Source organism: Enoplosus armatus, chromosome 14, assembly GCF_043641665.1.
Source record: "Enoplosus armatus isolate fEnoArm2 chromosome 14, fEnoArm2.hap1, whole genome shotgun sequence".
Classification (NCBI taxonomy): Eukaryota; Metazoa; Chordata; class Actinopteri; order Centrarchiformes; family Enoplosidae; genus Enoplosus; species Enoplosus armatus.
Genome location: NC_092193.1, coordinates 18,502,739 through 18,517,785, shown reverse-complemented (window position 1 = coordinate 18,517,785; position 15,047 = coordinate 18,502,739). Strand labels below are relative to the sequence as shown.

General features: G+C 42.5%; 1 protein-coding gene across 1 annotated transcript; it reads left to right on the top strand.

Annotated features, from left to right (window-relative positions):
* The first annotated feature begins 874 nt into the window (after positions 1-874).
* LOC139296219 (annexin A13-like) lies at positions 875-8,282 on the top strand. Its single transcript, XM_070918570.1, has 11 exons — positions 875-1,004; positions 1,634-1,709; positions 2,622-2,716; positions 2,822-2,992; positions 3,854-3,887; positions 4,214-4,293; positions 4,864-4,932; positions 6,109-6,210; positions 6,324-6,399; positions 6,499-6,611; positions 6,773-8,282. Exons 1-11 carry the CDS (start codon positions 990-992, stop codon positions 6,890-6,892), a joined length of 951 nt encoding a protein of 316 aa, XP_070774671.1. The 5' UTR covers positions 875-989; the 3' UTR covers positions 6,893-8,282.
* The last annotated feature ends 6,765 nt before the right edge of the window (positions 8,283-15,047 follow it).

Genomic DNA, 15,047 nt, shown 5'->3' with positions numbered 1-15,047 from the left:
TAAAACCAGGTTGAATATTTGTGTTTTAATACAAAGCAACAAACCACGTTTCCAATTCATTTGTTTCAAGTTGGTTCTCTGTAAACTCCATTGCAGCAGGTATTGGCTGTTCAAGCAGTCTGCACAACACTGCCACCGTGTGGAGAATTGGACTCGCTTTTATAATTAGAGGTGGAAAGTAACTTTTCAGATTAAGATTTTTCAAACAAAACTTCATCTCATAAAATGCAATTCGTTATTACTGATTTAACTACCTAACACTTCAATGTGTTCAAATTACATACATATGCATTTTTATGTATTTTATTTATATTACCACAGTTTTAAAATACTTCATTACAAGTCTTGTTTTAATAATTTTACTTTACAGGTAATTATTATGACTGATGTGTTGAGGTGTAAACAGCATTTTCAGTCTTATAATATTCACCTCTTTATATAGGCTAGTTTCATCTATAAAAAATAATTCATGATAATTGAAGACACTCATGTTATATGTTAAATTTAGATGTTCAAAGTAACTAGTAACTAAAATAAAAAAAAGTAGTAGAGTAAAAAGTAACATTTGCATAGTGGAGCAGAAGCATGAAGTAGCACACCATAGAAATACTCAAGCATACTACAAGTACCTCAAAACTGCAATAAAGTGCAGTGCTTGAGTAAAAGTACTTAGTTATATTGTGGTGACGAGTAACAACAGATAATCCCTGTTGTTAGGACCGGCCTGACAACCGGTTGATGATGACCTGGCTGCGTCACCGCCTCCTCCGGGACCACCGGCTCCATCCTGTTAAATTAATGAGCGGCAGTGACGTCATCCCTGCAGCACCGGCCAGGGCTGATCCGACCGGACACACTTCACATCAACTACAGAGCAGCACAGCTCGACACACGACACATCACACACGACACATCACACACACACACACAGCACGCGCAGCTCTCCTTCCTTCCTCTCGTTATAACCGGACGCAGCCGCCTGGAACATCATGGGCAACGCGCAGGTAAGAAAAGTGGGTTTCCTACAACTTCTGCAGCTGAAGTCACATTAGCTCTTAATCAGTGCAACACTAAAGTATCGCTGAGAACCACAGACAGCGTCCAAAGGCTTGTTTTTTTTTTATTGTCCTGAAACGCTGATGAAAACAAACAGGAGTTTTTGTGCAAACTGTAGCAGTGAGGCAGGAGTTGCGCAGTTAACTTGAGCACAGGGAGTGTGTGTCCTGCCAGGCCGGGGAGGCAGCAGCAGCAGCAGCGATGAGGAATTTCTCAGAAACGCTGATCAATAAGGCCGCATTGTTTTCACCGGAGGGTGGGCGAGGAGGGGAGACTGCTGCTGCTGCTGCCGCCGCCCCGTGACTCAGCGAACACGCACAGGCTGCACCCTTTTCCTGCGGGAGAAACTGGCCTGGATGTGCTGTAATAAAACCTCCCCAGAGCCTCACTCTTTAATCTGGACGAGTGGGGAGAATCAGGATTGTAGCTTTATACTAGTAGTAAGGTCAGGTTTCTTTTTTACAGACTGCTTTGAATGTCCAGTTTATTACATGACCCTAAAAGTGGATGATTTTATACTTTCTGCATATTTGCTGTGTGATGTGTTCAATGATCCTGCCACGTTCTGTTCTCTAAGCCCACCATTGTCCCATATGAGGACTTTGATGTCACATCTGATATCAAGGCTATCAGGAAAGCGTGTAAAGGTTTAGGTAAGTGTGCAGTATAAGAGCTTTCGCTCATTCCTCTATATGTCATTGTGCTGTTATTCTTCATTCAGTCCTCTCCAGAAGCCTCACTCTCTTTCTCTATTTGCACATCATTAAGGCATCCATTATCATCTAAATCAACTCATTGTGTGTTAATACTCCTGTGAACAAAGAAACATCATCATTTTGAAGTTAATTGAAGACAAAAGTTTGTAAACTGATGCCGGACATCATGCAGAACATTTTATGGCAATCTGTCAGTGACATCTGTGCACTGGGAGCTGCAGTATCGTGTGTTATCAATATATTGGCAACACTTCCTCCTTATTTGATCCGTTCTGTCTTATCTTTGCTGTCATTTGCAGCCGCCACTGCAAGTTATAGCATCGAGTATATCAAAGCTCCTCAAACACCAAAGTTGATTGCATTATGGTGAATGGCTAGTTTCACAGTGACAGGCCTCCAAGCACAATGTTGAAAGGCTTTTCAGTCTCTCCTCCTCCTCTATGTGTGAGGGTGAGCATCTTACCACTGAGTTACCCAGCAGATTTAAAGGCGCTGAAATAAAATGTAAATGTATGCAAAGAAACAAGGTAGTGTGACAGAACTTCTGTTTTAAATGACCTCAATATGAGCTTGTCGTGCACTTATCGACTATGATATTACATGAGGTTAATTGATTGTGAATATAACAGCTATTTTACCCCATTTTTATCCAAAATGTGTCTGTCTGGCAGCCTTTTTAACAAAAGGCCTGTCCAGGTTGAGTGACAAGAGGCTGCCTTCAGTCTTTAAAAGGCTCTTTAGGTGTCTAATAGTGTGATGTTGCTACGATGGTTAAGCACTTTTACTGTATTTGAAGGATGCTGAAGGCAACCCTTTGTGTGTGTGTGTGCTGCTGTTTACGTTCTCCAGGCACAGATGAGGAGGCCATTATTCAAATCCTGGCCAATCGCTCTGCAGCTCAGCGTGTGGAGATCAAACAGGCCTACTTTGAAAAGTATGACGATGTGAGTACCTGCCCACCTTCCTCCCGCTCTCTCTCACACACACACACATATATGACAACCTTGCACCGTGTTACCTCCGTGTTCGTTTTGTGTGTTTTTGATCAGGAGCTTGAGGAGGTGCTGAAGAAGGAGCTGACGGGTAGTTTTGAGAACGCCACCATGGCCATGTTGGAATCTCCTCGTGTCTACTTCGCCAAGGAGCTGAGGAAGGCCATGAAGGGGGCGGGCACGGACGAAGACGTGCTGGTAGAGATCCTGTGCACAGCCACCAATGAGGTCTGTCAACATGTGACACTGTTGTTGTGCAGCATGTTTCTATTTTCACTCTTTCTTTGACTCCAGGTTAACTATAATAAATCATCAGGATTATCTGTCCTCACTGCCTGGTGATGTTCTATCAAGAACAATCTGCTTAAGATACAGGCTTCATTTTGGGTACCACTTTCTAATAAAGCATACTTTATAAGGAGTTTATAATAGCTTCTTACTGATGGCTTTATTATTTATTATTGTGGTTGATAAATGGATTTTAGGCCTGATGGTCTGGAGCAATTTTCCAGAAGGGAAGTGGTCAATGAAACGGCAAAGCAAGTTACGGTAAGCTTGTAGCAGATATACACCAGCTGATTTTTCATAACGTGGTCAAAAGCTGATCTGTAAAGCATTAAAATATGTTTTACTAACCCTTAATAAAGCTATTAGTTTATACAGTGTGCCTTAATAGAAGGTGGTACCCCAAGTCATATTTACAAATTTCAGTTTATAAGGAAGAGTCCTCTTTTCTAATTACATGTCCCTGATGTGACCCTGTTCTTCTGTTGACCTGCATTAATGTTTTGGCCACTTGCTGTGCAGCCGACTGTGAACGCAGCACTGACGCTTTGTCACCTTTTTTTAAATGGCTAACGTGTTAGCAAAGAGTTGTTTATTTTCACATTCAGCAGATACAAAGCAACGTTAGCATTCATTTGGAGTCGTGGTTCTGACCACCTGATGAATTTGACTCCAATATTCACCCCCAACTGCTGAGGTGATGGAGCATTTAGCTCTTTAGCTGCTAAGTGCTCCACTGTGCTCACCAGCTAGTCTCTGACTTTAATGTCAGTAGCTGACTCATCTTTCTTTAACTTCTAACAGGACATCTTGAGCTACAAGGAGACTTATGCCCTGGGTGAGTTCTCTTCCATGCTGAGTCATGCTAAACAGCTACCAATCTGATGTCCCTCTCATTCTGGAAAGTGTGGTCATTTAATCAGCACATGGAACAAATAAATACCAAGTTTTGTCATGATGTCATGGGTGTTTCCCTTTTAGAAGTGAGTCACGCTGTAGTGAGCCATGTTTTCCTCAGGCCACGAATACATTTCACATGTTACAAAATATCTTGTCGCACTGTACTGTAGGGACTTGAACACAGATATTGCACACATCTGTCGATTGTGTAAAAAATGTCAGACTCTACTGAAGCGCTGAATATTTTTGACTCTTACTTTACAGTGCACGAGCGTGACTTAGAGGCCGACATTGAGGATGACACCAGTGGAGATGTGAGGAACCTGCTGATGTCTCTGCTGCAGGTAAAGACACATTATTTTGGCTTTAATTAGACATGAACACCATTGGTAGTTATAAGGGGGGTTGCGGTACACAAAGCAGCGAGAGTCACCACATTTTCAAGCACAATTAGATATAAGGCAGAAGTCTTGAATCTGGATGGAAGCCATGAAGAGAGATCCTTTGATAATGGCCCACAGGATTGTTGTCTGTGCTGTGATTCGCCCACTGAGACATTCATCACACATCACATCATTGTGTGGCATGCTCCGGCTTTTTCAGCGCTCCCACCCTTTTCTGCTTCCCCTCTCTTTTCCTGACAAACACAGTGTGACTCATGTTGTACGGCGACGTCTGTCCAAAGAGCTGCAAGTGGCCTTCAAGTATTTCCCATCGATGTGAAGCAGATGATCGTTATCCCATTAAATGCCTGAGATTATTTTCGTAATCCATCTTTTTGACCTTTCCCCCACTCCCTCACTCTCTCTCCATGCATCACCTCTCTTATCCATCCCCTTAAACCTCTCTTCCCCTCCCCTCCATATCTCCTTCCTGTATTCCCTCTCTTCTCCTATATCCCTCGCCTTCAACAGGCGAGCAGAGACGAGGGCTATGAAGTGGATGAGGATTTAGCTGAACAGGATGCCGCATCTTTGTTTGAGGTACGTTCTCAGATTAAATCTGTGCTGCATAACTCCTTCAAATTAGAGGCCTTATTCATTGTGTGCCCTTTAAATAACATCAGTGTTTGCAAGGTAATGTGATCCCAGATTTGGATGTTTAAGCATGTGAGCCCAGGATGACGGGCAAATCTCACAAGTACAGGTTTAATTAAATCAAAGCTTGTTTCTTGAGGTAATGTACTGTGGCTTTTATTACACCAAAGGACTGTGGGATATTTGTGGAAATTCACAGCTAAGGTGTGAAGCTTCATATTTAAGTTTCACAGTTATGCTGTACAAATGTAAATGCGTGCAGAGGTAGTCATTTGGCATTTTCACCATATTATTATGAGGTTTTGAGTCGGTTCTTTTTAGCCATGCTAGCATTGTGGCTCTGTGGATGGCAGTTTGTCAGTTGGTTCACCACTTTGGTCCAGACTGAAATATCTCTATACAACTATTGGGATGGATTACCATGAAATGTTTTACAGACATTCTTATGTTCTCTACTGACTTTGATGAACTTTTCATCTAGCGCCACCATGAGGTTGACATTTGTGGGTTTTTAGTGAAATGTTTTGGCGACTATCACTGCAACTTTCATCTATCCATCAAACACCTGCAAAACGAATGCCATGTCCGTCATCAGCTGTACTTTGCTTCTAGTGTCTGTTAGCTAATGTTAGCATGCTAACATGCTAAGAAGGTGACCATGGTAAACAGTACACCTGCTAAACAACAGCACTTAAGCATTTTCACTGTGAGCATCTTAGCATGCACGTTAGCATTTAGCTCAAAGCACTGCTATGTAGCCTCACAGAGCAGCTATTGCATGGTTGTAGACTCTTTTATATAAATCGTATAATTTGCCTCTTCATATACGACTGACCCAGAGCCATTCCTTTTTAAGTTCATTATGGTTTATTATCAGTCTTATTTTCATAGCACCAGCCACTTAGTTGTCATGATAACATTGTACTGTCTGAGCCAGTACTATCTTATTCTTATTGTTATAATAAAGCAGGAACTATCCTTTAATGAATAACTGCACTTGCCCCTCTTATCAAATGAGACAAAATAGAACAGAAAAACAGGATAGGAAATGAGACGCATGTAATACTAAGACAAATACTCACAAACGTTGGCGTATTATTTCCTCCTTTTTGCGCCTGTCAGGCAGGAGAAGGCAGATTTGGCACAGATGAGTCGACCTTCACCTTCATCCTGACGCACAGGAACTACCTGCAGCTTCAGGCCACCTTTAAGGTCTATGAGTCGGTAAGGACTGCACTCATTCCTGGAAAGAAAAGATGTGGCTGAGAGATGATTTCCTACTGGCTTCTCATCATTGTTGATATTGTAAGTTCTCATGTTGACTTATTGTCTTGCAGCTTTCAGGAACAGACATTTTGGACACCATTGACTCTGAGGCAACAGGAACCCTCAAGGACTGCTACATTACTCTGGGTAGGTTGCCCCGTAACAGGTTCATTCACAAGCCATGACATATCGAATCAAATATCAGTTCTTGTCATAACACCGGCTGCCTTTGTGTGTGTTTTAAAGTCAGGTGTGCTAAGAACCCGCAGCTGTATTTTGCCCGGCGCCTTAATGCCGCCATGAAAGGAGCGGGCACTGATGAAGACACGCTCATTCGCATCATTGTAGGCCGCTCTGAGGCAAGTCTGTGAGCGCATGGCCAGATGTCTAATCGTTCTGAGTAACCGCACAGGAGTCACAATGTTTAGTGAATCAGATTTGGTTTTAAAGTAATTCATTTAAACATCCAATTCAAAGACAAAAATAAGCAATGAAAAGAGATTGTGTTGTGAACCCACAGGTCGACCTGGAGACAGTGAAGGACATGTATCTGGAGAAATACGACGTTACCCTGAAAGACGCTCTGGATTCCGAGTGTGGAGGAGACTTCAAACGCCTCCTCATTGAGATCCTGCTCTAAAACGTGTCGCCTCCTTCCTACAGGTCTTATTTAACCGACATGACACAGCCTCTCCTCTGTACCCACTCATCCTCCCTCCTTCCTCCTCCTCTTTGTTCTCCTTTTACCAGTTTCACTCATTCTCTTTCTATCTGGCATCCTTCGCACATCTGAGAGACAGTCTGTATCTGTTTGTGTCTTTGCAGCATGGACCAAAAAACCAACTCATTATTATATCATAGTGTTTTACACAACGTAAACTTGCATTCATAGTCTTTAAATACACAGTTTTGCCAAGAACATTACTTTTCTCTTATTGTTTTAGTCCAATATACCACAGAGGTACATCGAATATTTGATATCCCTTTGACAATATTATTGCAGCATTGTGGAACTTGTGCAGCTGAGCATCGTGCTAATATATTTACCCAACTACATAGTGTTAGTCCAGTTCTTTATTCACTATCAGCAGCTTTACAGTCATTTCATTATTTCAGTTGTAGTTCACCATTTCAACCTGATCCCAAAGCTGTAAACATCAAGAGGCTGCTGCTGCTCAACATAAACCATGTACTGTGGCCTCTCAAAGTTTTCATTGTATTCATTTCTCTCACCATCATTCATTAACTTCACCACTATTTGCCTCAAAGTTGCCTTTCATGAGATGCGACGTAATTTCCTTTTTGCTGCAAACACTCAACACATAAGTGCCGAATTATCACTTTTGATTAATTACACGCGATGATATTATTTCCCTGATATTGAACTCTTTAAGTACACAGAATTGGGGTTTTGTAGTGACATCCCGAAATGCTATGTGGGATTTTTAACTCAGAAGGTAGTTTGTAGTCTTATTTTTAATCACAGCTCACATTTACACACTTTTATTATTGGACAAATGACTTTTTCCTGTTGTCACTCAGTCATTGAATTTTCAATTTACTACAGATCATTAGATGATGATACTCATTTTGAAAAAGATACATTTTGCTCTGTAACCCCTGAAGTACAATCACTGATAATGGACCCACTGTCTGCATCCATGTATTGAAGTGTATCTTAACTCATTTTATTTAAAACCCAGCCTACAGTGATATAAATTACTATGAAATATGGTTGTATTGTCATATAGCAAATGAATACACTAAACTATATGAAAGAAGTAATTGTTAACCTGTTGTAATGGCATTAAACATGTGGCATACATTTGCAGTGATAATAAATTTTAACTCCACTAAAAAGTTCGTGATTCATTCTCTGTGTCTCCTGTAGAGGGCAGCATCGCACCACTAGGAATGTTGTGTTTGCTGCTTTTCAGGAATGACATGACATGAAATCATAGTCAAATCAATGATGTAATATTATGTATAATTAGATATTTCTGACATGTATAACCTATTGTGTGCTTTAACATGCTGTATAATGAACATTGTGATATTATTTATAAACAACCTTTTGCTCTGATGTTAAATATGAAGATTTACTGGGTTGCTTAATGTTCGTGTCAGTGGCTTATGATCCAAAGCCATACAAAAGTTGTTTTCTTACAACATCCACCCCAAAACATTTTGACTTGCTACACAGCACAGAAACTGTGGGATGCCTCTGGGCAAGTTGAAAGTGGATAGAGGAGAAGAAAAGTTCAAAACAAGCGAGAACTGCTTCCAGATGCACTGACACAGGAGCAGCCGATTTCTCACTTTCTTTCCCACTGTTAGTTTCTTTCCCACAGCATTCGTCTTCTGATTCTCCCGCTCCTCCTCCTGCATCTTTCTCTCTCTCTCTCTTGCCTTGATGTTGTGGTTGTTTCAGTATCGAGGGTAAGGTTTGGAGTACACCTGCTTTCTGCACATTCTTGCTACCTGTATATCTACAGTCTGTGCACCATATGGAGCCCAGTAGCCCCTCCGTGCACCACACATTCCTGCTAATATAAGACAAGGGCGGGGAGTGCAGATTCTATGCAGTGGACACCAGTATGATGAGTGAGACTCCCTTTGGAGAAACACATATATTGTAGTTTTTGTAGGAAAAGTATTGATGTGGGAAGTGGGGTGAACCTTATGTTCCACTTTTTTTAAATAGGGTGACTGTCCACAGGCTTTTTGCTATTTGGACCCTCCCCTTGACTTAGAAGAAATAACACAACAGTACACTTCTAATTCATAATTTTTTAATGTGTCTTTAATGTAATTTTTTCCAATTAATCTGAAAGGGAAGCTTGAAATAACATGTGAATCTGAGGTGAGAAAAAATTAAAAGACATCTCCCTGCGCTCCCAGTCAGACTACACTCCCTTCAGAAAGAAAACATACATGACATTACCCCTTTTCTGACCCTCCTGACTCTACATTATATATATGCCGTTATGTCGCTTTATGGCATTAAATTCCATTCATTTTGTATTTACTTTGGAGGAAAATTGATTGAAACCAAACAAAAAGTCAACATACATGCATATAAATGCATGCCTTGCCTCAAGACCCACCCATACGCTTGGCTTTCCCTCCATCTGTACTCTATTATCTAGAGTGCTAATGTGTTAGAGCAGCTAGTCCTGCCGGACAGAGCTCCATTCTCTATACTGTGGAGCTCTGACCTTTTTCCTTAAGCGCTTATCATCCCCAGAACACCATAACTCACCCAGGAGGAGGTGGTTTCAATTTGTCTGAAGATATGCTTTTTTCCTGTTCTGTTAGTCGACTCAGGTCTGGTTATTGTCTTGTGTCTCTGACAAAAGTTGTGCGCAAGATTCAGGCTTAGTTCATAAACTGGGCTGCACATGCTTTATTCATGGCAACAGTCTGGTCAAACAACCTTGAACTAGAGAGAATTAGAGGACTGAAGTGGGAAATGGTTGTGTCGGCACTCTTTTGATCCAAGAGACTCCATACCAGCACCTTCAAGACACAAACCTGCATATTAATGGCACTAATCCCCTAAAAGTCATGATTTATTGAACAGTCTATAGCACACATTAACCTGGAGGTCATGACTTCAAAGGCTGAAATAATAACATCAACTGGTCTACTGGTTTTCATAGAACATATGCCCAGGATCGTAATATGCTTTTTGATCTTGTGCCAAAGAGCAGTACTCTGGGAATGGGAAGGGTTGTCGGTGGACGTGCGTAGGAAGGCCATTAGGAGGTTAACTACCCGGCTAATATAATTTCAACTGTTTAAATTCATGATAAAGGACCTCTGTCCTTTGATGTGTAATAGCAAACACCTGGCAGCTTGTTCCAAGAGCAAACATGTTCAATCTCCACGTCTCTGACTGCACCACATAGGAAAAAACCCACGATGGGAGTAGTCCGTGCAAGATTGTCAGTCTCTAAATGCTGTATACAGGAGATTTGGGATGGAACATGCTCGGCATCTTTGTAATTACAACAAACATGGTGACAATCTGTGATATATTATGTGGTCTAGTTTGTTGTGATTGTGGTCCTGATGTAGAATACCTTAAAAAATCTGAAGGTTTTACGAAATATTCTTGTAATTGTGGAGTAGCTGTTGTGGACACTTAATAGCTAATACTACTAAAGAGTTATTTAACTAGTAGCTGTGTCCTAATAACTACTTTAAATGCTAATGCTAAAACACGCTAATAGGCCTCATGGTAAATGTGAAAATGTAATAGCAGTAACAGTAGCACAAGGAGATAAGAGTCATAAAGTTAGTCAGCTAACTCAGAGATGTCAGTTACACAGCGATATCTCTCTAAACGTTGGCTAACGTTAGTTAACATTAGGCACCATACAGTAAGCTGGTCATACCAGACTAAGTTAGTGAACTTAATGAACAAGAGCGTGTTTGTTGCTGAGGAATTCATTTATTTATGAAAAATATGTTATTTCTAATTTCGAAAGTTAGTCTCGCTTTAAATGACGCATCTGTAAATGTCACACAGAGGCAGCAGCACAAAATCTGTCAAAACAATTTTAATTTTATTGTATTTAATATAAAACAACAAATATACACTTTATTACAGTTTAGTTTGAGTAAGCAGTAACTATATCTTAAGGTGATAATATTTAAAATAGCATGCTGTCCCTCCAGGACAGTTTAATGTCGACAGGGCCTTAGTGAAACGCACTCCTTTAAGTCCATAATATGAAAAGTGTAGTCATTAAACAAGGCATGCAGTAGATATTCACATTAGAAAATGGCGGCTAACATGAAACACATGCTCTTAAAAAACACACTCCTGAATGAAGCCAGCACCAGAGAACCGCTTTGGGTGACAGCAGAAAATGCTGTAGTCACAGTGGGAACGATCTGAAGGTCCTTTTGGCGTCAACAGAGTAATTGAATTACATAAATAAAAGACAGACAAAGTACAGCACATGGAATTTCTGAACATAAAAAAGGAGAAAAGTCAAGCGTGAAAGTTAAAAACTGTGTCCTCCTGTACTATCAGGTGAACACAGTTGTACAATACAACAGAAACACATACAATGATTGATGCATGATGATTTTTTAAATAAAAGTCCATATTTGAGCTTTTTTTAAACACAAATTAGCTGTAGGCTACTCACTGCAAAATAAAGCAGCTTAAAGGAATAGTTCCAAGTTTGGGAAATATGCTTATTCGCTTTCTTGCCGAGAGTTAGATGAGAAGATCGATACCACTATGGTATTTGTGCATTAAATATGAAGCTAAAGCCAGAAGACGGTTAGCTTAGCTTAGCACAAAGGCTGGGGGAAAGCAGCTAGCATGGCATAAAATCATGAATCATGAATGAATCATATAATCATTGTTACTTTTGCACTTTGCTTTTTGTACGTATTAAACAAACAAGACATAAGAGCCATGAACAGAGCCAGGCTAGCTGTTTCCAGTCTTTATGCTAAGCTAGCTGCTGGTGGTAGCTTCAAATTCAACAAACAGATATGGTGTCAGTCTCCTCGTCTAACTCCTGGCAAGAAAACAAATCTCTTTCCCACCACATCTAACTATTCATTTAAAATCAAACCAATGAAACTAGTCCATCATATAAATGGCTTAACATCTGGTCTACTGAACTGGAAACCATATAAAGAAACAGCATAGTAAAGTTTTGTCTTTCTTGGGTTATGCTGCCACCCAGAGGAATGACACTCCACTTCCTGTTTGGTGGCTGATCTGGTTGACCCTTCCTCGCACACAGTCCAGTGTGAAGAACACTGCTGTGCCGTTATGAACCTGGAAAGACGCCCGCAGGCTCACACTGGCCCAATGGCTGCCCTCAGACATCTGACCACCCACCTGCTGAGCCAGTGGGACGGGTCGGGCTGCCTCTGCCTCCCGGCCTCCTCCTGACCCCTCTGGATCACTTCGCCTAAGAAGAGTCACCTTGACCAGGTTGCAGGAGTGAATGAGTTTGAGATCCAGAGCCACGTTGGCTGTGCCACTCTCCCTGAACACAAATTCCCGTCTCTGATCTGTGGGTCCCTTCCCTAGCAGCCCCATCTGGGACACCTGAGCGCTGGTCTGGCGGAAGAACAGCGGCTTGTTTCTAACTGCTCCTGAGGGAAGGCCGGTGTAGGCCACAGAGGCAGACAGCGAGGAAGAGATAGCAGCAGGGACCCAAACCAAGCTAAGGGTACTGATGCCTGTCTCGTCGCCAAAGAAACGTACGTTGCACTGAGCAGGAGAGAGGATTTCAAAGCCCAGTGTGTCCCCAGGGTCAACTTTAGCCGCTCCAGACAGAGATATGGACGTGTCTCGATAGTGGACGCCTGGTTTGAAGGTACGGCACAGTTCCATGCCGGATCCATTGCGGTTGAGGTACGCCAACAGCTGGAAGCCCTCACTCACACACGCCTGGCCCATAGAGTACAACGCCTGCTGAAATACAAAACGCACAGTGCCACTTTCTGCATAACGGATCCCTCGGCCGTCATGAGTCAGTCCAACTACATAAGGGTCAGAGGTGGAGGTGGTTCGGAAGACAGGGCGATAGTTTGTATGGTAGTGTGCGGACACGGTGGCCTGTGCTGTCATGGCAACAGCCCCGGTGTCATGAGAGAGCCAGAAGAGACTGAGCGGAGATGCTGAGGGGTCGTACAGCTGCAGACCTTCACTGCTTTGGTTACAGTGGTGGCTGGCGCTCCGGAGGAAGAGGGAGATCATATGGCCTGGGGCGACCTCTGCTACCCCACTGATGCTGGCGCTCTGGAGCGACTTTCCCTCCCGCTGCTCCACCCTAACGCCACTGAGGTCGCGACCTTCCGAGCCGTCTGTGCTGTTCATACGCAGACACACCTGGATGAAGCTACGACAGCCGTGGCTCACCGAGAGATTCTCATCCAGCCAGACCAGACCGTGCTGCCTGAGCACCAGACGCCCATCCTCAGCGGACACCAGACCTGCGTCGCCTCTTCCCTGGATGTGAAGCTGCACGCTAGGGAAGGCGTGAGCCAGGACGCGGCCTTTTGCGCCAGGCAGACTCACATCTCCGGCCCAGGAAAGAGAGAGGGTGCCGTCACCAGCAGCAGGGCCAGAGCAGACGGTATCTGTGTCGAAGGTACAAGGTGAAGCCACGGGCTCGCCATCACACTCATTACAGGCCTGACACTCATCCATGTCCGAGTTGTAGAAGTAGCCGTGGCCGCACATTCCTGAGTTGGCGTCTCGCTCTGTCATGCCCTGGCACCTGAATCCACCTGATGACGGGAAAAAAGAGCTGTTAGTTCAAAACGTATTTCATTGTCTCTAACTATAGTCAGTAGTTCAACGAATGGAGGGGAGGGAAAATGTGGGAATGGTTCCAATTGGTTATTGTACACTTTTTAGAGAAATTAGAGTTGTAATCAAATGCAGGCAATATTGACAAAAATGTTACCTGGAGTATTGAGACACTTCTGTTGATCTTCACACAGATCAGCTATTTCAAGGCATTCATCTCTGTCCTGCAAGGATGAATAAATGTACACTTTGAAAAGCAGCATTTTAAAGCAGCTATACTTTACTTGTCAAATATGACTACTTGTATGTGAAAGGGATTGCTCATAGTAGTGAACGCACAGAAAGTCAACCTACTCTGTATTTACCGTCAGCTCTACAGAGCTTTAAGGCATCTTTCAGTTCACAGTTTTGATTTTGCAGGACACAAATTTACTGTTTTGGTCCAGTTTTCAGCAGCAGGCAGCTGTTTTCAGCAAAAAAGCTCTGCAAACCCACTTTACCTGCTGCCTGCCTAACACCAAACTGCAGACAGGCGCAGTTAGCAACTAGCTGTTGAACATAGTGGAGCCAGAAATTTCCCTCAGGAGTTGGTGGAGACTAAAACAGAGCTACAAGAGAGTGAAAGTTGGACTTGTTGGCCAAGTGGCCAGAAACATGACTCCAAATGAATGCTAATGTTGCTCCATGTGTGCTAGATGTGTACATCAAATAGGCAAGTGTTTTCTAACATTTCATTGCCATTTCAGCTTAAAAGGTAAATACATATTTTCCGCTGCCCCCAATTGGCCAAAAAATCAGTTATTGCAGGTCTAACCATGGAACCGACAGGTCACCAAATCCATTGCCATCTATAGGAGGTTAAAATTTAAACCAGATGGCTTTCTTGTTCTGTCTTCTGCTTCTTGTTTCTTTATGACCGTCTTCTTTAGATAGTAGTCAGTGGTGAAACAGTGGAAAGCACTCTCTTGCAACATCTGCTATAACTGTAAGTTGTGTCATATTGTATGAGTCCTGTTTATGTCCACGAGTTCAACTGTGATGGCCGCGCTAACCTGGCAGATTCTGTCTGCGTGGACTGAACACTGGGCGACCAGGAAGAAGCCAGCAGGACAGATGGTGCATTTCTCACAGCGAGGGCGGCCGCTGCTGAAGCCGCAGTACTCCTCAGGACCGCAGCTCCCACAGGCCAACAGGGAGCGACCCACCTGACGGCATCAACCACCACAGTCATGTAAAGAAGGCAATGTAGAGAAGCTAAGCACATGTCGTATAGTGCAGGCATCTTATTTACTGATAGATGCTAGTTGTGGGATGAGACAGCGTTTATGTTAAAGTAGATTACATTTAGTTAAAATTTGATAAAAAAAATATTAACATTAGGTCAGAAATCATTATGCAAGATTCATGCAGATAAGAATGTGAAAACTATGGGGATTAATTACTGAAGATTATTATTAGTGCAGTACATGCTTTTGCAGTAGATCTGTGCAGTGGTGGAGTA